The sequence below is a fragment of the Leopardus geoffroyi genome, chromosome A2 (assembly GCF_018350155.1).
Source record: "Leopardus geoffroyi isolate Oge1 chromosome A2, O.geoffroyi_Oge1_pat1.0, whole genome shotgun sequence".
NCBI lineage: Eukaryota > Metazoa > Chordata > Mammalia > Carnivora > Felidae > Leopardus > Leopardus geoffroyi.
The window spans coordinates 72,320,944-72,343,299 of NC_059331.1; the positions used below are offsets into that span (position 1 = coordinate 72,320,944).

Sequence of the window (22,356 nt, forward strand, 5' to 3'; positions counted from 1 at the left end):
CGCAGCCCAGGGGAAAGCACCACGTCGGAGTCGAGGCTCCAAAGCCGGGGTCTTTGTTTTTGTGTCCTTTATAAAGTGGCCCATGGGGACAGTAGGCTGTGTAGTGGGAGTTCCCACTTCCCAGATTTGGCCCCAAGGGCAGATGAGTCCGGTGGAGAGGAAAACCCTGAACTTGCAAAAGCATCCTCTGGCGAGCTAGGGAGTCTCAGGGTTGGCTTGGGGAAATGTAAAAGGAGGGGGGGGGGGTAAGGCGGGGTGTGATCAGAGAGGCCTTAAAAGAAGAAAGGGGAGCCCAAACTGGGAGCGAGAGAAAGGAGAGCCGAGGCGGGGTGGGAGGCGACGGGAGCGGGCAGGACGCAGCCCCGTGCGCCGGGCGCTGGGGTGGGGGCGGTGGGGGCGTCCGGGCGGGGCCGCGGGCGCAGGCGGGGAGGGCGGCCGTGACATCACGCCCGGGCCCCCTTCCCCTCGCCTGGTGGGTGGGGCCTCGGCGCGCCGAGCGGGCGCGGGGTCAAGGAGGGGGAAGAGGAGGAGCAGGCTAGAATCTGTCTGAGTGAGGACCCGGGAGGGGCGGAGGAGGCGGAGGAGGAGGAGGGCGGGGAGAGGCGCGCGCGTGGCTCGGGGCGCCCGGGCTTCCCCCCAGCCCCCGATCCCGGCCCGCGGCGCGCCGCCTCCTCGCCGCCGCCGCCGCCGCCCGCGTCGCAGCTGGGACCCGCTCCCGGCGCGGGGACCCGGCGGGCGGGAAGCACGGGCCCCGGCGCGGCCTGGAAGGAGCGAGAAAGCAAAAGTAAGGCGAGCTGCACTCCCAAGTTTTCCCAACTTCGCCCCCTGCGGCGGCCGGCGTCCCGCTGCTCGGCGCGTCCCCACTGCGCCGGCGAGTGGCAGAAAGAAAAGGGACGGGGCGGGGGCGGGGGCGGAGGAAGAGGGAGCGCGGGGGAGAGTCCGGCAACTTCTGTTAAAACTTGGGGGAGGAGGAGCGCGGGGAGGAGGAGGAGGAGGAGGAGGAAGCCGAAGAGAGGAGGGAAGGAGGGAGCGCGAGGGAGGGAAGAGAGAGCGGAGGGACAACTTTTCCACCCCGTGAGTAGCGCCCGCGGCGCGGGGGTCGGGGTTGGGGGGCTCCTCCACCCCGCGGGCGGCCCGGCCGGGATGGGCCCTTCTTCCAGAAAGTCGATTGGATGCCAGGAGGGGACTGCGGCGGGGGCTTGCTTTCTTTCCCTTTCCCCTCCCTCCCGCGGGTGAACCAAATCAGAACTGTCACTCAGGGCCTGTGAGTCAGAAGGGATCGGATTACACGATCCCTGAAACCGATGCCGGAGCTGCACGAGCGGGAGGGAGCGGGCAGGGGCAGCGCCACCGGCACCGGCGCGCTCGCACACTCGCCCTCGCGCACACTCGCCGCCCCGACTCGCCCTCGCCGCTCGCCAGCCCTCCCCGCGCGCCCCGCGGCCGCCCGCGCCGCACCATGCCCGCGGCGGGCGCACCCCGCGCCCGGCCCGGCCGCTCGCCGTAGCCCGCGCCGCCCGCGGCCGCGCGGAGCCGGGAGCCGCCCGCCCGCGCCCCGGACGCGGGTCTATGGGAAGTTCGGGGACTTGACAGCCGCCGCCGCCGCAGGTACGTCCCGCCCGAAGTTCTTTGTTTCGCGGGCCGGGGCACCCGGCAGCCGGCTCCTGCGGCCGCGCCCGCGCCTCCGGGTCGAGAGGGGGTCCCCGACGGGGGGAGCGGGAGGAAATGAAAATGGCTGTCAAAAGGCGCCCAGATTTGGAGAGCGACCCGTGCGGCGTCGGAGCGAGGCTTTCGTTCGCTCCCTCCTTCCCGGAGCTCCTTTGCCAAGTGTCTCAGCCCGCGGCCAGCCGGAGACGGACCGGAGAGTTTCCCCATCCCGGAGGGGGACGAAGTTGGTGGCGCCCGCGTCCCCGCTCCCCTCCCGGAGCCTCTCCCCGCCCCACGGCGTCCCCCTGGGGCGGCGGGCGCGGGCGGCGAGGTGGGTCCGCTGGGGGAGCGCTGCTGCGGGGGCCGTCCGCAGCCCGCGCCGCCCCCGGGAGGGCGGGGGGGGGGTGCGGTGTGTGTGGATGCGGAGGCGCGCGCCGCGGTCGTCGGAGAGGAAAAGTGAAAGTTGTACCATCTGTGTATGATTTGGGATTCTTTTATTTCTTTTCCTTTCCAGGGACAGCGCAAAAAAATAAAAAATAAAAAAACCAGAAAAGAAAGAAAACAAAAGAAATAAAAGCGCTAGAAGCTGCAGGGAGTGAGTGCGGGGGTACGGGCAATCGTGGCCCGTGCAGTGATCTTTTAAGAGGCCGCGTTTTCGCAGAGCGGAGTTGGGTATGAATCGCTCTGCAGGGGACAGTTACTTTCTTGAGTTGCAGAGGGAAAATGGGCGGGAGGAAGTGGAGAGGGAGTAAATATTTACCCCAAACTTGGAGAGTCTGTGAAGCGACTTTTTAAGCAGATTGCCAGATGCCAAAGCTCCACTGCACACCCCGGCCTTTTATCCTTCCCTGAACTTTGTGTTCCTGTCCTTGATTGCACCTCCTTCAGGAGATGCGGTCCCTAGAGGGGCTGGACCCAGGCTTCCCTGGCTGACCCCGCGCAGAAGGAGGATTAAGGAGGCATCTTCCTCGCGACTCCTGCTGCCTCCAACTTCTCATCTCCCTGGTGTGCAGTGCCGAATAGATTCTGGCCGTGGGTACAGTGCTCGTGGCCCTCTGCCAGTTTATATGTACATATATTTATGTAAAACATTTTCTCCCAGCTCTTTGCCAGCTGTTCCACATTTTCCAGCTGCCATTTCAGTTTGAAATGATGGACTGTCCGCGTCTCCAAGTAAAAGAGCCCTTTAGTCAGAGGTATGGAGGGCCGGCCGCTGTGCAAAGACCCGGGCAGTGCCATTAGGTGGACTGGTATTATAAGCTCTAAAAAACACCTTCTGCTCGCCTTGTTTTCTCCCCCTTCTCCTCCGCGATTAGTCTTTCCAGAGCACTTTGCTGGAAATTCCCAAGAACGAGGCATTTCCCTCCAAATGTGATTTTGTACAAAATTTGGATGAGGCCATGCTTTAGATCCCTGAAATGTGTGTCTGGTGGAAATAAATGAACTTTTAAAGAGAGTTCCAGCTTGAGTGTGTTGGGCATGGCTGGTGGGGGGCCTCTGCCATGGCCAACTGAAATGACCTCATTTCAGTCTGTTTCAGGCAGGAACTATTCATCGTTTCCACGTTACACTTTTTTTTACCTTGTTTGATGTCTTAGCATATTACAGACTGAGATCTTCAAGAATTGGCCTAAAGTATTAATTTTGAGTATTTATGTAATTGTTCTGTAATTTGAATAGGTGCCTTATTGATTGATTCCTGTAATTATTTCATTTAGGTTTTAAATTAAAAATTAATAATAGTCTGACATTTTCTTAATTACATGTGTCAAGATTATTTTCAAGGAAGAAAATGCTGTGTTTTAAAGTAGGGAAATCACCTCAAAATCTCTTCATTTCTCTAAAGCAGAACAGCATTTCAGTTGAGGGGCTTGATGCAGACCGTGGCGATTGGTCTTAACAATGTAAACTGTGTGAAGTATCTAAAGAATTTGTTTATGTTAGGAAATATTGGGTCTTAATAACGTGATACACAAACACTTGGGCCAGTTAGACTATAGTCTGACCTAAAACAAACATGAAATAACATTTAAATTAGTTGTAATAGCATACTTACAGACAGAAGAGAGTTTATTTTATACTAAAAGCTATTTAATTAGAAACTCCCTGCCTAAGGGGAGATCCTTTCAGGGTATATAATTCTTAAAGTCAGCCTTCGGGAAGCTTTGGTTTAAGATGCCTGAATGAGTCCAATGTGAGAGGTGTCTAGTGAAATTTCACACATGCAGAAGCACTTCACAAGGTATAGATTGTGTTATTATTCATAGGCTAAAAGTAGGTCCAACTCTGAGACCGACTAATTCCCAGTACCTTTGACGTGTGTGTATTCCTTCCTCGAGCCCTGATCTAAACACACTTTTATTGTATGCCTGATTTGCAAAGGACTACAGACAGAAATGAGAAAATTCAGTACTGATGAAAAATGGCTCTGTTGAGTTCTTTCATTACTTATTTAATGAAAGAGTCATTAATTTATCAACTTGATGCCCAAGCCTAAAAGTTGGACCTTCCTTTGTTTCTTGGCCAGTTTTAATTACCTGCACGCTGCAAGGGTTTCAGACTAACCCTGTGCTTCGCCTCTCCGAGGTCCTTCTCTGTGTGGAAGGTATCCTGCCTTACTGAGATTCTCCCCTCCCCCCCTTTTTGGAGGCTTGGGTTTGGGAGTGTATGAAAGGAAACGATTTAATGATCATTGTTCCATGCACTTACTTATATGGAGGCAGTTATGTACTAAGGAAAACCAGTCTTGGAGGAAAAGTGAATCACTGAGTCATGAAATCCTCAAGAAAACCTTAGCAATGGAATGTTAATGCTTTTAGACTATAGTAGATTATCTTAAAAGTCAGACTTTTCTTCTCTATGCAATTGTTGTAAATCCCCAGCTAAAGAGTTCTTTGAAGGAGGTTTTAGTTTTGCTGGCATTCATATTCCATAGTCGGTCTGACTTGTTTTGGAAGATTCAAAAAATTTTCTGCCAACTTATATCATGAGAAGCAATTAAAACGTTGAAGTGACTATAGAGGGAATGTGCCTCTGTGTGTGTGTGTGTGTGTGCGTGCGCGTGCACGCGCGTGTATAAATTTAATTTGTTTAGCAAAATATCCCAACTCTAATAATGACTTCAGGTTGTTCTTTCATTAAAGGCTGGTAGAAGATGCTGCCCTTGACTTCGTGTCAGTTTTTTTCTAGATGAAAATTGATTTGTTCGAGTTTCAAAGCAAATAAAGGGAGACAGAATAAACAACAGCAGGGCAGGGGTACCGCTGCAAACTTTTCCGAGTACTTTCAGTGTATTTTTCATCTTTACTTTTATGTGATGGGCCTGTGAAATAGAGCTGTAGACTGGCGAAGACTTTAAATGAAATTTCACACTTTGATGATTTTTTTTTAAACTTTGATATATTGACAGCAAAAGGAGCTGCAAAGCTTTTATATAACTTGAGCAGTAACGCCAAGCAGCAGTCAGACGTCTCTATGCATTTGTGTTTAACTGCAGAAGAAAAACATGTCCATGGGCAGTAGAGGTTCTTATCAACCCCCTAATCCCAGATCCCAGCAAACCTTGAGGGCATGCCTCAGATCTTGCTGAAATCACTGTAGACTCCCACAGTTTGCAGATTAAATATGCTATGTGTTCCTGGCTCCAACAACAGTTTTATGAGCTCACTAAGCTTCCTGTTTCAAGATCCTTTTCTTAAGTTTTTAGGAGCTGCTAAAGGCAATGCTGTCTGGAGTAAGTGATGTTGTTAATTTAGAGACACTTTAGATATTTCATTTTCTCTCTAAAAATTGCCAAAATTAGGATTTGTAAATCGAAGGACCAGTGAGGCAGAGATGAGGGAAGGGAGCCCTCTGAAAGGCCTGGGATGTTAAATGCATTCCTAAGTGCAAACTTCACGTGGTGTCTCAATTGTTTTAAGGCACCCTGCCTTTGCCCGGCCCCTTAAAATTAGACTTTTTTCCACGTGTAAGTCGAAATGTACTATATTTTAGCACCACACTTCTTAGCTACTCATGGCCACTTGTAGGTTTTTTTTTTTTTTAAATGTGAAAGTGTTTTTTGTTCTGTGTGTGTATATTTCAACCCGACAGAATGTCCCAGAAAAATCTATGGCTCTCTAAAGAGACTGAATGAACAAGCCATTACATAGTTAATAAGGTGGCATTGGAACATTCCAGCCCCCTCCTGAAAGGCAATATTGTGTTGAGCTCCACATCTGCATCTGTAGTATCTGCACTCGTGTCCTCATATACGGTGCTTTTGCATTTTGCAGAAGAGTCATAATTAGAAAAGAAAATACTTACATCATCGTCCAACAACATGTCATATAATTCCCAAGAGAACTCGGCCAATTTTGTGCTTAAAGGTTATTCAATGAATGAAATTGTGAAAGCCCATTTGTCAAAGTACTGCATGGTTTCTGTTAGTTTTCAAGCCCCAAATTCATTGTCCGCCCTGGCCCAGCCATTAGTCATCAGTGTATTAGTGCTGCCTTCAGGCCATGCTGCCCGGCACTTCTTCACACCATTATAGCTTTGAAAGTGTACTCTGTCGACTTGTAGAATTACTGCTCTGATTTCCGCTTGGCTGGGTTTGAGGTAAGTCCCCTCCCTACCTTCTAGCTGACTGTAATCCTTGCTTTCTTTTAAAGCTCCTTTCCAGAGATTTAGGGGAGAACTTTCTTAAGGGCCCTGTTGGCATCATACTGTGATTTTGTTGTGGCATGCACCGTACATAGAAATTGTACCTGCAGTAAATTGGATTGATTGCTGGCCTGAAACAGCTTTGGGGCTTTTCTTTACTTTTTTTTTTTTTTTTTTTTTGATGGGAGGGGGGCAACAGTGTGTGTGTGTGTGTGTGTGTGCGTGCGCGCGCGCGTGAAAGAGAAAAGAGTATGTTTGAAACATAAGCATTTGATTGTATATTTGAATAATTTTTATGCCACAAAATTAAGTAATGGGAGACAAATGTAATTTTTTTGAAATCTCTGCCTGTTGGCGTACCTCAGGAAGCAGTGTGGTATCTTATGTGCTTATTTTCATTTGCACGTTTTTAGCTTTAGCCACCCTGACTTTTTTTGAAAATTGCATAAAATACCTAACAATATTCCAGGGTGCTTTACACCATAAAGTATCGTTTTTTTATAACAAGGAACCGAAAACTCACAATTTGGATGAAAGATAACTCACAAGTTGCTGTAATGAAGGCATGAGGCAGTGACACTGTATTATTGTTTTCATTTTGTGATATTTTTAAAAAGAAGAGTTCAGTCTCAAGAGAGTTACCTGTGTGTAGAGAAACCTCAGCCAGCCTCCCAAGAATGAAGCCTTAATGAACTCATATGAATGGAAAGCTGAATGGAGTGGCCAGCAGTGTGGACCAGGTCATGGCTCTTCAGAAAAGCACCTGCGGTGTGGACTGTGGGTGTTCAAATGAAATCCCATACCCAAGCATTTCACCGGGAGGGTGTGCAGTTTGGTATAGTTTGAATTGGCAGTTTTGTACATGACTGGGGGCGTGGGGGGCGGGTGTGAACGATAAGCTGAAGAATTCTGTCTGTGAACAAGCCAAGTTTACAGGCTGAGTGGAGCAGGGGCCGGTTTTTACTAAGACTCATTAAAAATCCTTAAATTTTTGAAAATTTGCTTTTTAAATCACAATTAAGATTCCAGAGTCACAAGTTAAAAAATTGTGAGGATAAAGTATGATGAACAACACATCATAGAAAATACAGTAAGTACCTTTGGGATATTCCCAGCTGATTTTTACACCCAGAAGGTATTCTTGGTCTAGTATTTGTGATGGTTGAAAAGTAAATTACTATTTATAGGACATTCATTCTCTCCCCTTAAGCTTGAATGTAAAGACACACATGATTTTAGGAACCGAAAGTTATGTAAGTTCTAGAAGAAGAATTTTTAAATTCAGGTTTTTTTTTTTTTTTTTTCTTCTGAAAATGTGTGAAAACTTGTAATTCATGTAGACCTCAGCGACGGGAGACAAGGAACACCTTTGATCAGACAGGATGTTTTTGTGATAATATGTGGGTTTAAGGGAAATACAGTTTTCATGAGCTCAGCTGATCCGTAGACTGACAACTGACTTCTAGATCTCATTTTCTGTCTGAGGACTGTCTTCGGCAAACACACAGAAAAGTGGGGGTGCTGGCTTACTCCACATTATTACTCATTTGTGAGTGGCACCTGCTGATGCAGGGCGCTTCCTGCAAAGCCTAAGCGGAGTTGCAAAGCCTAACCAGAGTAAACTGGATGATGCTTTACCATTTTGCAAAACTCCGAAATGGTAACAAGTATTAAATAATGACCTTATACTCCCCTCAAATGTTTCTCATAAAGTGCTACTGGCAGCAGAGAAAGAGTAGCTGCTGATCTTTTGTCTTAAATACAGATGGCAGGCCGCTGCACAAACTGTCATTTGCGATTTTAACCGTAATAGCAGTGATTACTTCATGTCAAAAAAGCTTTTCAATGGTTGAAGTTAAGTATGTGGATTTCTTCAAAGTTTAGATGTCATTAATTGACTAAAGCCAAATTCACTTAATCCATAGCCAGGCAGTCATTTCCCCTTCGAGTAATTCCATTCCTTTTAGAGTAATTCCATTTTGGGATGTCTGTCATGAATGCTGCTTAGTTGAGATCAGGATCCTCAAATGTAGTAACGAAAGATCGAAAACAATAGGCAGCAGATTTGGGGAACCCTCTAGGCTACCAGAGGCCACTTGAGGCAACTTGGAACAGATCGTGGCTTTCTTATTTGCCACCAACCCTTTAGGTTTTTCTAATTAAGGAAAAGTAAAATCGTACGTAAAGGTAAAAATAATTGTACATTTAAAAATGCTGTAGTTAACCATTCATGAAGATTTCATTAAGAACTTAGGAAGTAGAGCTTCTTTTCTTGCAGAAAAGGAAAGCAGTGCAGGCAGGGAAGGGTGAGGAGAGAAAGCCTGAGATCTTGGGAAAGGTTGGCGGGTCACAGGTTCTGCATATGAAATTGATTTTAAGTTCAGGAAGACAGTTGGAGCGCAAGGAAACATCACCCATATTACAAACCTGGGAGAGGTTTTCTTAATGCATGGTTATACGAAATCCACTGAAGCCTTTTACATTTCCTAAATGTTGCTCCTTGAAACTCAGACCCAGTTTTTACTTCCAGAATCGATCTAAAGTTAAAATCAGCATTAGTTTGTGCTTCTTGATTTTTTCCCCCCTCTTCCTGAAGGATTCATTTTCATTAGAAACTGATTTTTAATGCTGTAGGAAGGTATAATTATTTAATAGGAAATTTTCCTTAAACTATTTAATAGGAAAATTTCCTTAAAAGATGCTTCAGGAGTAGCATCTTGGAGTAGGAGTCAATGTGCTAGTTAGTGAAGTGTGAGAGAAATGTCACTCCTCAGTGATGCAGGGGGGACCCCTCAGATATCTTTAGTCAGGCTGGTTCCTCCTGGCTTTTTAAAACATGAGCACATTAAGGAGATCATTCAGCTTATAAATATACAGGCAGGTGTAAGTAAATGTAATTTCTCTGGAGGAAAGCCTTATTCCACGTGAGCAATAGTTCCCTAGGCTGCACAGAATAATTTCTCACTTCAGGCCTAATCATGGTGCTGTTAAAAGCGCTGCTGTCTACTGGAATGCCTTCTCTCTGATCCCTCATTGGCAGGAGCTGTTTCAACCTATCAGAAACGCATCAGGTTACCACAGCAAGCTTTTAACTTAGTTTTTTTACATCTTTGAATGCATTAAGGAAAAAAAAAATGGAAGAGAATTATTGCCCAAGTTCAGGCAACTTAAAAATAAACCAACTGGATTAGGGAAATAAATTAAGTAGTCTGCTGTTCACAAAGGATGCATTATCAGTTTATAACTACTGTTTCATTTCACCTTAGATTAGAAAGTCCTTGTATACAGTTCAAACATCATTTTAAATGTTGGTTTTAGCACTGGTGCTTTCTTTAAGAAATTTTAACTGTTGAAGTTATGAAGAAATCCTGCTTGCATGTGGATCCCAGGTTTCACTGCAGAGATGTGCAAGGGGAAAGGCTGATTTCTGCACGTTGCCAGAATTGTGATTTTTCATCCTCTCTATTTACTACGTAAAGCCTCATGGTTGAGGTTGAACTTTGGAACTCCACTGAGGGCCTCCCTCCCTGAGAGACAAGATGTGTCTGTGCCTTCACCATTCACAACATCTGAATCTACTTAGGACAGCTGGTGCAGAAACCTCATTTGGGGGCCAGGTTGATGGACGGCGAGTTAGAAGTTTGGGGAGTGAAGCTCACAGCCCCTGGTTTCCTGAAGACCCCAAGAGTTCCCCCGATGTTTTATCACGGCGAGACATGTAGGGTGTTGCACTGCAGACAGTACCTGCAAAGTTGCACCTCTCTGGTTTCAACTGGTGAAACAGCCGTGTGAACGAAAGCAGGGCCACCGCGGACGACGGTCCGCGGGAAGGGTTGCCCGGCCAGCTGCAGAGTGCTCCAATGCCCGGCAAGATTCCCGGGGAGCGGGGTGGCCGGCGCGATGGAAGTGATCTGGGGCGCTCCTTTCCCTGCCCAGGCCCGGCGGGCTCGGGGCGTTGGGCCCCGCCGCTTGCGACTTGCAGGAAGCCCGCCTCAGGAATGCGACTCGGAGCGGCTGCTGGGAGCCAGACCCGGACGCGGGGCGCGGGGGGCCGCGGGGCCGCGGGGCGGGGGGGGGGGGCCTGCCGGCCGCCGGGGGGGAGGAGGGCGGGCGCGGCGCCGAGCCCTCCGCCGGACCGACCCGGGCCCGGAGCACCGCGCGCCCGCTGAGAGCTGCAGGCCCGTCCGGGGAGGGGCGCGGGGGAGCGGGACGGGCGCGAGGACCGGGAGCCCGCCACCGTCGGCGGGACTGCACGAAGGGAGGCCGGTGAGGAAGCGCAGGCCGAGCGCGGGAGCTCTCCCGAAATCACCAGGGCCCACGGCCTGGATAGTTGTTATAATACTGAATGGTGGGGACTCCTCTTTGCAGTGATGAAAGTTCCTGGGTGGTGGTCGTGGTAGTGGTTTTCCATTGCAGCTCTAAAGAGCGGGCCACTCGAGGCCATCTGTGTGAAAGTGCAGTTTCAAACGTAGGTCCCCACAAGAATGGTCAGAATTTGGTCTGTTGCAGTCTAGCCAACTTTGGCCGGGAGCCATGCGCTAACTCCACCGACAGCTGGTCAGTGGCTCCGGCAAGCTTTGGATGCTTGCTTCTGGAGGCGGTTGATGCAAGTTCGGACTTACAATTCAGAGAGGAAAGACCCACCTGCAGCCAGGTTTCTAGTAGGCAAGGGATTAGGTTGAGAATAGGGTTCTGGAATTAATCGTGCCCTGGGTTTAGGCCTCCGGGAAAATTACAAAAGGTTCAAGGACAGTTGAATGGGAAAAGCCAGGACTGTTTGCTCTCAGGAAGGAATTTTTATCCCTCCATTTACCTATGCAGCCTCAAGCTTGAGCAGGTCCACACTATCAAGAGTTTTCCTAGGTTGCATTCCCACCTCCCCCCCCCCCCCCCAAACTGCTCCAACATCAGTTACAAATAGATTTTTTTCCCCATAAGCCTAAACAGTCAAGGGGCATGCCAGCAAATCTTGCATGCAGTGCTGCAGTGGTGGAAAGGGCCTGAACAACAGGGTGGAGTGTGGCAAGGAGGGAACACTGTCAGGGTGGGGAAGAGTCACCTTTCATTCACATCTAAAAACCAGTGGCATGTTTTCTTCAGAGAAGAATCTTCGAACTGAGGCTGAACCCGAAAAGTGTTCCTCGCAACTTATGTTTTAAATAACTTACACTTTATTATCTCAGAAATTCCAGGTTGTGAAAATAGTATGGGGCCACTGCTTCAGTTGCGTGACTTTTAAGATTCCACCAGGATTGACTGATTGATTGATTGATTGGCTTATACTAGTCACTTCTGTACCTCATGCTTTTGTACATCAAATCAGGATTGAGTTCCAAACGGCTTGACGTGTCTCTGAAAAAACTGCCACCACAGCCAGAAGCAGACCCTTCTCTGCTATGAGGTGTGAGGGCCTAGAATGTTAAAACTTTCTCCTTTGCAACTGACAGGGACAAAGTTGTGTTTTTATCAGTAAAATAAGCTGATATAATTTATAGGGATATACAGGAAGCAGATGTCTGCCTTGGCAAGTTGCCATTTTTATAGCCCTGTTCCAAGCATAAACCACACTTTTAAATAATTAGTTACTAACTAATGAGATCCAAAAATAAGTTGTCAAAATAGAAGAAAGGGGTAGATTCTTGAGTGACCAAAGGCCCATTTTTTAGAAATCCATTTCCAACAGGGGGAGGGGATAGGAATTAGTATTCTCTAAGACCATTAATTAGTGCATTTTCCGTCAGTGCCTGGGGCTTTACCTCTTCTCACGTGAGCCTCTCTCTCTGGTGATGAGTATTTGGAGGGTTTATTGCTTTGTTAAAACGAAGTCCTTTGCTTGGGGGAAAAACCAACAACTCCACAAAACCCAAGTTTGTCAAGGAACTTTGGCGACTTGTCACCTCACCAATGTTAATTAGCTCCCTCTACTTAGGGAGAGACTTCCTTCTTAGCCAGGAAGGAATCCCATCTCTTCATGTGTTTCCCTTTTTCTTTCTTTCTTTCTTTTCTTTTCTTTCTTTCTTTCTTTCTTTCTTTCTTTCTTTCTTTCTTTCTCTCTTTCTTTCTTTCTCTTCCTTCCTTCCTTCCTTCCTTCCTTCCTTCCTTCCTTCCATTGGCTTGTTTCCATGTGCATTTTTAATTTAGCAAACCCCATCCAAATGCGACCAATAAAACTGTATGTGGGTTTTGAGGGAAACAATTATAGTAAATGCCTGTTCATCCCAAAATGGTTGCAAACAGACTGTTTTGATTAATTAAATATTCCTGTTAAAGTTTTTAGTTTTTATATAATTTGTCAGTTTTCAAAGAAACACTGGGTATAAAAGACAACATATGTAGCGAAATCAGTGGTGATTAAGAGTCAAGACATTGCAGAATTCTCCAGGCCACTGGGTCATCTCTGGATCACTTATTTACTCCGTAAACATTCTTATGGGTATGGAGGTACGAGGAAGATGACCGTGGTGCTTGTCTTCATAGAGCTTAGTTAGGATCTAGAGGAGAAGACGGCCATGAGGCCGTTCTGCAAAAGATTCTGGAAGATGAGTTCATTATTGATGGCGGGCTGTTGACATTCAGTACTCTGGGGTGCCATTCACTCCTTATGTCATCGAATCAGCAAAAACTAAAATGGGTACCTGTTGCACGGGGTCCATACAGTGAACACAAAGGAGTGGAATGGTTGTCTGCAAGCTTCAGTGAGCCTGATGATCACCAGTCCTGGCTAAAATAAAGATTCCAGGTGCCACCTGCTAGAGCCCTCAGGGATTGGACCTGGGAATCCAAATGTTTTGCAAGCCCTGTAGCAAGGCTGGTCCAGGTGGCTCTTTGACTACCCTGGGAATCAGCACTCGGGCTTGGATGAAGTGTTCTCATGGCATATTTTAAAGATAATATTTAAATCAATCTAGGGGGAGCAGTCCAAAACATTAGAATGGCTCTGAGATCGTTAGAGCAAAAAGAGACTGTTGAGAGTCTCTCCTCCAAGGGTTCTCTATCTGGATTCATGGGAGAACTTGGAGGGCCTGTGATCCCTTGGAAATCAAACGTACCCTTTTTGGTGTGTGTTTCAGAGTATTTTTCTGGGCTCAAGATCCATAACCTTTCACAAACTCTTAAAGAGGACTATACCCACCTTCCCCCAAGGTTAAGCCCCAGGTCCCAAGGTGTGATTGTGTTATGTGACAGAAGAGAAAACCCAACCACTGGAAAACTCCGGGGGCACCATTCAGGTAGCTGCTCCTGAGGGTGTTGCCCAGCAGCAGGGCAGTCCGGAGGCTCCTTTACTGTTGTACTTTGCTACCGAGTGCTCTTTGAGGCATGTTACCGAATTTGCAGGGGATCTCACAGTTGATATGTAAATTTAACTCCAGGCTGCCTTTTTTCTTTCTTATTCTAGAACAGCTGTTCTTAAAAAACTTGTGTGTTTTGCAGTGAATGACAGTAGAAGTTAGCAGAAGAGCTGGTGCTCCAGTGGGAGGCAGCCTCGGGATCGGAAGCTTTTCTAGTTACTTGAATTCCAGATCTAGGGGACTCTGGTACAATAAAGAAAGAATTTACATTTCCCTCGCAAATCGGAGTTGAGGATGACTAAAAAGATTTCATCTGGTATTTTAACTCTTTCAGTGGGCTAAGCAATTGCTTATTTTATTTTGCTGATCGTTGTTTTGATGGAACACGGTGGTGTCAGCTGAATGTGGAAAATCAGCAGACTTGCCCGAAGAAGGGGCCACCATGAGTGTTCGCAATCTAGATGGCTTGAAGAAAACATGTGGGAGAGGGTACCTTTCATTTTCTCGTGTCTTCTTTGTAGGTGCAGCTCACAACTGCAAAAAAACAAAACAAAACAAAAAAAACAAAAAAAAAACACAAAACAAGAACAAGAACCTAAGAGAGTGAAAATTGATGAATGATGAGTTAGGACAGTTACCACACGAATGAAGCCAGTGAAAGAGGACCCACTGTGCTTGCCTTTAGCGGGGTTTCAGTATTTCTTAAGCAGTCCCAGGCTTTGCTGTCCGCAATCTTTGACTTTTCCTGTGGGATCCAGAGCATGTTCTGACGCCTTTGTTGGTTTTAAAAATGTAGCACAAATGGATTGAAACGTTCTCATGTTTTAAGAAAGCTTAAAGAGTCTGGTTTACTTGATTGAATTAGGATTAATTCAATCCAAGGGCGTATTGCAATTCAGATCATCTTAGAGAGGGGAGCAAACATCACTGGCTTCCTGGCTCAGATTACCCTCTGCTTCCAAACTATGAGTAGGGCTTGGATTTTGAGAAACGGTCATGCTCTTTAAAACATCTAACTGATACTTACAAACCTTCCCCTTTTTTGGAAGGCTGTCACAGTGCCCCTGCCTACAAATCTGACCACCCGAAGTGGCATTTGTAGATGTGGCTTACCGTTGGGTTTCACACTCTAAACACAGTTGGAAATCGGAATCTTGACATCACTTGATAACAGATGCCCCTGTAGGAATTTGGGGAAAGTCTCACATTGTGGGTATTTCCCCTGCCATCTCCTTTGGTGTGTGTAGACAGAATTTGGCTCGTTATTCCGACTTGGAGGTATTTTTGCAAGAAAACTTGTGGGCCAGGGTCTTCCAGATTTTGGACCCTGCTAAAGCTCGGCAGGTGAAGTGGGCTTCTCAGTGAGATTTTTTTTCCTGCCCCCCTCCCCCCACCCTTCCTGGAAGCTGATGGCACTGTTTCGTTTTAGGCGTTCCTGGTAGCAGAGAGCTGAAGTAATGAGAAAGCATCATGGAGGCCCAGTCCCGCAGTTCCACCACCCCTGAGAAGAAGAAAGTGGAGAATTCCATAGTGAAATGCTCCACGCGAACAGATGTCAGCGAGAAAGCCGTGGCCTCCAGCACCACTTCCAATGGTGAGCGGCCACGGGGATCACCGGCAGCCAAGCCTACAGTCATTTTTGTGTTCTCTGCATTCCTGGTGCATTGAGCATTTGCACCTGGACCGGGGTCTATTCCTTGAGAGGCTAAAGAAAGCAAATGGGGGTGGAGGCTGGGGGGCGTGGGATGGGCAGGCTTTAGCAGTCTCTATTTTGGCACCGCAGCTACATGTTTTCTTCCAAATTTTCTAATTTGAGATGTAAATGTGATAGGTTATTTATTATAGGAAGTTCCTGTTGTGGCATTTTGGAAATCATCTTGATTAGCCTGGCAGGAGTTCAAAATACTTTGCATTTCACACGGAAAAGTCTCCACTAGTCGGAATAATTAGTTATTAGTTATTACAAAAGACTCAAAAGTTGCCTTGTCAAGATTTAGGGATCTGCACCCCCCCGCGCCCCCCCCCCCCCAACTCTGGAGTTCATTCGAAAGAATTTTAAAAGCTGTTAATGGTTGGACCTCGAGGTAACACTGCTATCTGAGATGCAGGTTTTGCTTATAAAAATGGACTTAATTGTGTTCGCAGATAACACATAGCTGTTGTTCCCGTATGTTGTATTTTTTAATATTTTAAGCAGTGTTGAGAGGCATTTCAGTTCAAGCATGGAGCATTGCAAACAAATTCCAGAGCCCCCTCTGGAAAAAAGCAGGCTGAACAGGTTCATGGTGACCGCTTCCTTTGCCCCCCTTTTCTACTCTCTTAGGCCAGTTGGTACCTTTGCTTTTTGCAGATTTCATAGCCTCCCTGGTCCCCCTCTCTCATTGTTCTCCACTTTTCCATGTGCTCTTAGGAAGAATAAGCCAGACTTTTCTCCCGGTTTTTCGGGCACTGCAAATCTGGACACACTGATTTCCGTGAGCCAACGTGCTACCTCCTTCCCTATGGGCTTTTATTTTATTTATTCCGAGAAAGAGTTTACTGGCTTGATTTACATTTTTTTATATACAATTGGGGAGTCCAAATCTACTTTGGAAGGTAACTTGCAGCTCAGATCCTTTGACTCTGAAGGCAGACATCCAGGAAACAAAGCTGCACCTGCCTTTCCTGACTGGCACTGCCTGAGCTGACACTGAGGAGCCTGGTCCCTGGTCCCTGTGCCCATCCCTGCTCATGGCGAGTGCGTGCCGCTCCTGCGTTCTCCTTCCCGGATGTCACCAGTGTGCACCGCTGGCTTGTCTGGGCCACTGGAGGGGCTGGCACTAAATCTGCTGCGAATGGGTCCAGTTTTGAATTGATCCGTAGGGAGATATATTTATGTCTAAAATAATGAATTTACTTTACGTACATGTGGAAATTTATCCGTATTTCTCCCTTTATTTGTGGTATTTAATTTTTTAAAATTTATTTATTTATTTTGAGAAAGAGAGCGTGAGTGGGGGAGAGGCAGAGAGCGAGGGAGGGAGAGAATCCCAAGCAGGCTTCATGCTGTCAGCACGGAGCCTGGCTTAGGGCTCTATCTCAGGAGCCGTGAGGTCATGACCTGGGCTGAAATTGAGAGCCTGACACTCAACTGACTGAGCCACCCAGGAGCCCCAGGACGGGGAGCTTATTTTAATTGAGCTGAATATTTGTGTTATTCTTCCAGTGAGGTTATAGAAGACGTACTTTCTCCTAAAAAAATATTTTTTTTTTTTCTGGAATTCGGAAAAATTAGACAAGTTTATTATTTCAAAAATAGAATTAGTCTATGCCGGGTAGATGGTTTGGTAATTTCAACAGAATGGTAATTATGTAGGAATAAGCACTTTCTGGGTATTATGGTTCACAAAACATCCACTTTTGGTTACCTTTAGGCTTGTGTGTGTGTGAGTGCATGTGAGGGTGCGTCGAAGCGTGTGGGTGTGCGTGAGCATGAGTGTAGAGGAGTGTGCATGTGGGTGTGTGAGAATGGATGAGAGCACGTGTGAACTGATAGATGAGCTGTGCTGTGTGGACCCTCTGTGAGCCACTGTCATTTGTGGATTACAGCGGGATCCCACTAGTGGTCTGTCTGTCCTTGCAAAGGTGCCACTGCCTTTGCCTCTCCCACGCATGCTCGGGAGGGTTTTGGTGCTGCTGTGTCTGTCTTGGGCCACTCGGACCCTGAGTTCCTCTCATGTAACCATTTAGGGTGACTGGGAGCAGAGCTAAGTGGCAGCCAAGAAGCTACCCAAGAACATTAGAGAAGGAGCAGTCAGGATTCACGAAGTTGGTCCTGTCGTCTGCAGTAATCACGGATCCTGAGCCCAAATCCCCTGGCTTCCTGCCCTGATCGGCCTGTGCCCTTGAAGTACACATGGCCTCCTAAATGGGTGTAAAGCCTGTCCTGTTGGGGGCAAATGCTCATTAGTTGGGTTTGCAAGGCACATGCCTGCCTGAAGGAGAGCTGTCCTGGTAATCCTGGAGCTCTGACTATTTTTCCAGTGTTCCTGTTGCTTTTAAGGGATTTATTAACTTTTTATTTTGGGAGAATATAAAGACCCAACCAAGTAAAAGAAAAATGGAAGTGGTGTTTTTATGCATGGATTGCAATTCTGGAAGATTCCAGGAAACCCTGCAAACAGATTTAAAGACAGGAACAGACCTTTTTCTTTGTGATTGCTTTATGTAAGCGGTGCTAATAATTGTAAGATCTTTCCCCCAGAGTTTCTGCAGGTTTTACCTAACGAGCTTGGAGCCTCTTTACAGCCCTAGGATCGTGTGCCAGGGGCTGGAATGACCCAGCCTCTTCTCTGTTCTGCAAACTCTTACCTGGTCTCATGCTTTTCCTCCGCATGTCGCTGTGTTCATATAGCTAGTCTGGGAGCCTTGGTCTGAGTTTGGTGTGGGTTGTAGAGCGTGTGGGGGTGCTGGCAGGTAGCTGTCATTGCCATGGTCATTTTTCTTTCGCCTCTTCTGTTTCCTTTTTTCTCTTTTCTCTTTACAAACATCTCACAAAAAGAAAATGAAAATCATTTGGATCCCCTCGAGGTAGTAGTGATTGCTACTGTGTCGAGGGGCTTTCTTTACAAAGGTCTGACATTCAGGGATTTGTCAATGAGCAGTTAAAGGTGAGTTTAGCAACAAGAACCAAAATGCATGTATTCCATGCCTTTTTTTTTTCTCCCATCCACAATTTCAAGGGTTAAAATAAAAATAAAACAAGCAAACAAGAAGTTTTGTTACTGGTGCTGTGTTAGGTTGACTTAATTAACTTTTCCAGCCATTATGTGCTACAATTTGTTCCTGATTGTGAGCTTCCCGGCCAAACCACGCACATTCCACTGCATGTCCTTACAGATCTGTTTTCTTAGTTTCCTCAGCTGAGTATCTACTCCTAGAATAACATTGAAACAGACTTTTGTTTAAACACACACATTCACACAGCTAAAATGTAGGGTTCGAAAATGAACAACCTTCTAAACAGGCATTTGCCTCTTAACACTGAAATTTAAAACGGCACAAGTAAGAAACTGCGTTCTGAATCTTCTATGGGAAAATGACAGGCCTTATTTGATTTTTGTAACATGTAAGAACCGATATCGACACAGAAAGCATTCAGTGTTCTTACCCACCACAATGTGTGTTTCATGTGCCATAGTTTGATTTTAAGCTTCGGTGTCGTTCGTTAAACATAAATGACAGAAGAAAAGACTTAGTTTTCCGGATTTCTGTTACATGCAATTGTGACTTAAGGATTATTTTTGGCATCTAATGTATTTCACATGTACAGCGAACACTCAGCTATTAGGTGCCACTGTTTACTTAAAAACCTCCAAGTGTGTTAATATGCTAGCACCACAAGCAAAGTGCCTTAATAATCTGTTTGTTGCTGGTAGGGATTCATTACTTTCAAAGCTACCTGTTGTGTTTTGTAAACGGTAAATGCTTTTTAATCCAGATAGTCCAATGTTTTAAACATTATCCTTACTCCAAAGCATTTCCTTCCATGACTTGCCAATACTGACTTTTCGTTTTGAAATGTTTTATGTCATTTTTGGCCAATGATTTTTTTAAAGGAGCAATCTGATATTTCTAATTAACCTACTACTCTGCTTTAAAAAAAGAAGGGCACTAATAATGAATGTATGTAGGCTAAGGCCTCAGAGATCTTTTATTGACTCTGATGGTTATTGGGAACATACGTTAAAGTGATAGAAAGCAGAAATTATAATGTTAATGGTGATGCAATATGAAACCAAAGTTGATAGATTAACAATGGAGAGGAAGTTCCCTGTTCTCTTCGTTTCTTTCAAAAGGAAGAGCTTGTTTCCCCTCAGCTTAAAAAAAAAAATCTTCCAGGTTTGTAAGGGGATAGAGTTGTGGTCTACAAGTATGTAAGGAGATACTTTTTTTTTTTTTTTTTTACTTTAACCTTTGGTCACTTCCTGGCCTTGGGATTTTCTTTCAAACTGTTCAGTAACACCTATCAGTGTTAATCGTGATATCAATTGGTCTCCTGGCTCAGTGTTTTGTTGGGAATTTGGAATTCATTGGCGGTTCTCTACCATGAGTTCTCGTCTCTGACTATTTTTTATGGTAAGAGACGACGTGCTTAATTCTGCTCAGAAATGGCGGGCAGTTTGTGCTATATAAACAGCAGGTTGTGAGTTTTAGGTTTTTTGCCCCTTTAGATGTTCAACCCTTTTTTTTTCCCCCCCTTGGCCACATTTTGTTTTCTGGCATATGACAGATGGATGGGAAGGGCTGTCGGAAATAATGGATTTCAAATTATAGGATGTTGGTTAGGAGAACCCACAAGTTTGGGAAATGTGAAAGCTTGGATTGAATTCTGGCAACAGGACTAGACTAGATGTGTGGGTGTGCGCAAATGAACGCCTCAAAGTCTCAGTTTCCTCATCTGTTTAGCAAGAAAGTAATTAGACCCACTTCACAGGATCTTTAGGGGATTAAGTGAGGCAATGCTGTACCGTTCTATACGCACTGAACGGAGTAAGAGCTTAGCAAATGTCAGCCGTAGTTATTGGACAGAGTGTGTAGATGAGTAAATGCTATGAATCCAAAACAAAAGGATTGTGTTTTCTTGAGAATACACATAGGTTTTGAAATTAAGGGAAAAATGTTTGGTAAAAGTAATTTTGAATTTGCTGGACTCTGAAAAATAGTTCAAGATGTTTCACAAATCCTGACTGTAACCAAGTTTGCTTATCTTAAGGAAGGATGGATAATGAAACCAAAGTTTTTGTTTTGTAGCATTCTTCTGAATGCATTCTTCTGGGAGCCAGAAAATAGGGAAGAGAATTTTGAGAAAATTTGTTTTGTTTTGTTTTTTTTAACCTCGAAAACTAACATTATGTGGCTTAGAATAAGAAAGAGCATATGCGCATCCCTTTTCTTGATTCTTTTTCGGGGGTAAAGTGTTTCTCATTTATGAGGTGGTTTGGTTGTATTAGAGTTAGATTTTAAATGTTTCTTAAAAGGAGATTTCACCTTTTTGAATCAAGTGACTAATGATGGATAATCTGATTCTCATAAGAGCCCGGGCTTTCTTGAGCTCCAAACTCGTGCCCCTGAACCTGACAACCTCTGATTCTTATTTTGGCCAAGTGTATCATCTTTCCTGCAGTCACCCAGGCTTGAAACCGCACCGTCACCTCTGACCCCTCCGTCTCTCATGCTTCCCACATCCTACCAGTTTTGAAGTCCTGGTAGATTTTCCTCTGTAATTATTCACTCCTGGGTCCCTTCAGGCCACCCTACTGCACTGTGCTATTTAAAACCTACTACCTCATGCCTAGACAGTTAAAGCCACCTTCTATCCACTCACCATGCCTTTTTTTCCTCTGCTGTTGTCATTTATGGAACTTGCTCTTGCCAAATTAATCTTTTTACGGTTCTGCTTACACCACGCCCCTCCTCTAGAACCTTCAGTGATTCCCAGCTACATAGAGGATACAGTTCAAAATCCTTTGATTGACACTTAGGTATCTTCCAGAGTCTGACTGCAGTCTTTCTCGTCTGACATGCTGCTACCATACTGTCGGCTCTGTAACCCATATTTTAGGTAAATTGAAGGGCTCTTTGCCTTCGTTTGCGTGTTATTCTTCCACAGAAGGAGTGTAAGTTCTTCTCAGATGTGACTGTGTCTTCAGTCTCTTTCTCTCTATGCAGTCCTGTGTCCTTTTGGGGAATTACCTACCAATGCTTGATTGTTTGGTATTTTATTTATTATTGTTATGTTCATTAATAGCCTGTATTTTAGAGAAGTTTTAGATTTATAGCAAAATTGAGCAGAAAGCACAGAGAGTTCCTGCACACTCCCTTCCTCCCTAGATTCCCCTATGAACCAATACTGGTACACTATTGTTAACTGAAGTGCGTAGTTTTCATTAGGGCCCACACCTTGTGTCGTACTTTCTGTGGGTTTGGACACATGTATAATGATGTGTAGACACCGTTACAATATCATACAGAATAGTTTCCCTGCCCTAAAAATCCTGTGCTCCACTTATTCCCCCCTCCCCCCTCCGTAATTCTCAATTGTTACCGTTTAGTTAAAACTTTTTGAAAGGGGCACCTGGTTTACCCCTCCCCCACCCCCCACCCCGACACCTCACCCCGCTTCAGTGTTTTGTGCTTGAGAGCCTCAGCAGGTACTCAAGCGGCCTGTAAGGTGCCTATGGAACACAGGTATGAATGCTGAGGTTTGAATCCCAGCTCTGCCACTTTGTTGCTGTGTGATTTTAGGCTAATTACTTAGCATCTCTGCAGCTTGGCACAGTGAGTGCCCAAAATGTCAGCTATTGTTAGTAATAGTATAAGTTGGCAGGATTTCATTCACGGACACATTTCATCTTGCGCTTTCAGCACAGCATCGTTTGGAAATACTCTAGGGGTGGATAAGCTTTAATCTGATTGAGAGAATCAGAGGTTACTGGTTTACAGAAAACCCTGAAAATGTGGTCCTCAGGACCTAGCTTAACAGCAGGTGAGCAGATGACGGGAGCCAGGATCAGCAAGCTACCTCGAATCACTGGTCCCGAAACTGGTACAAGTTTGGATTTAACTAATCAAATGCTTTCAGGGTCTACTTCTCATTCATAAATATTCATTCAGATTATGGGATGAAATCAGTAACTCCTGTGCCAATGGGCTTCCCTGAGGACAAGGCTCCTTTTTCTCACGTATATAGTTATTGGATTTCTCCTCTAAAAGGACATTTGTTGGGCCCGCAGAT

At 45.8% G+C, this 22,356-nt stretch overlaps 1 protein-coding gene across 3 annotated transcripts in view; it reads left to right on the forward strand.

Annotated features, from left to right (window-relative positions):
• The first annotated feature begins 563 nt into the window (after positions 1-563).
• GLI3 (GLI family zinc finger 3) overlaps positions 564-22,356 on the forward strand; it is a 282,508-nt gene continuing 260,715 nt past the window's right edge. For 2 of the 3 annotated variants that reach the window (XM_045494342.1, XM_045494344.1), the window contains exons 1-2: positions 964-1,074; positions 15,010-15,174. In XM_045494342.1, the coding sequence (XP_045350298.1) occupies positions 15,051-15,174 (124 nt within the window). In that variant the 5' untranslated portion in view covers positions 964-1,074; positions 15,010-15,050. Of the gene's footprint in view, positions 785-963; positions 1,075-15,009; positions 15,175-22,356 lie in introns of those variants that run through there. The other variant, XM_045494343.1, reaches the window with a different exon arrangement.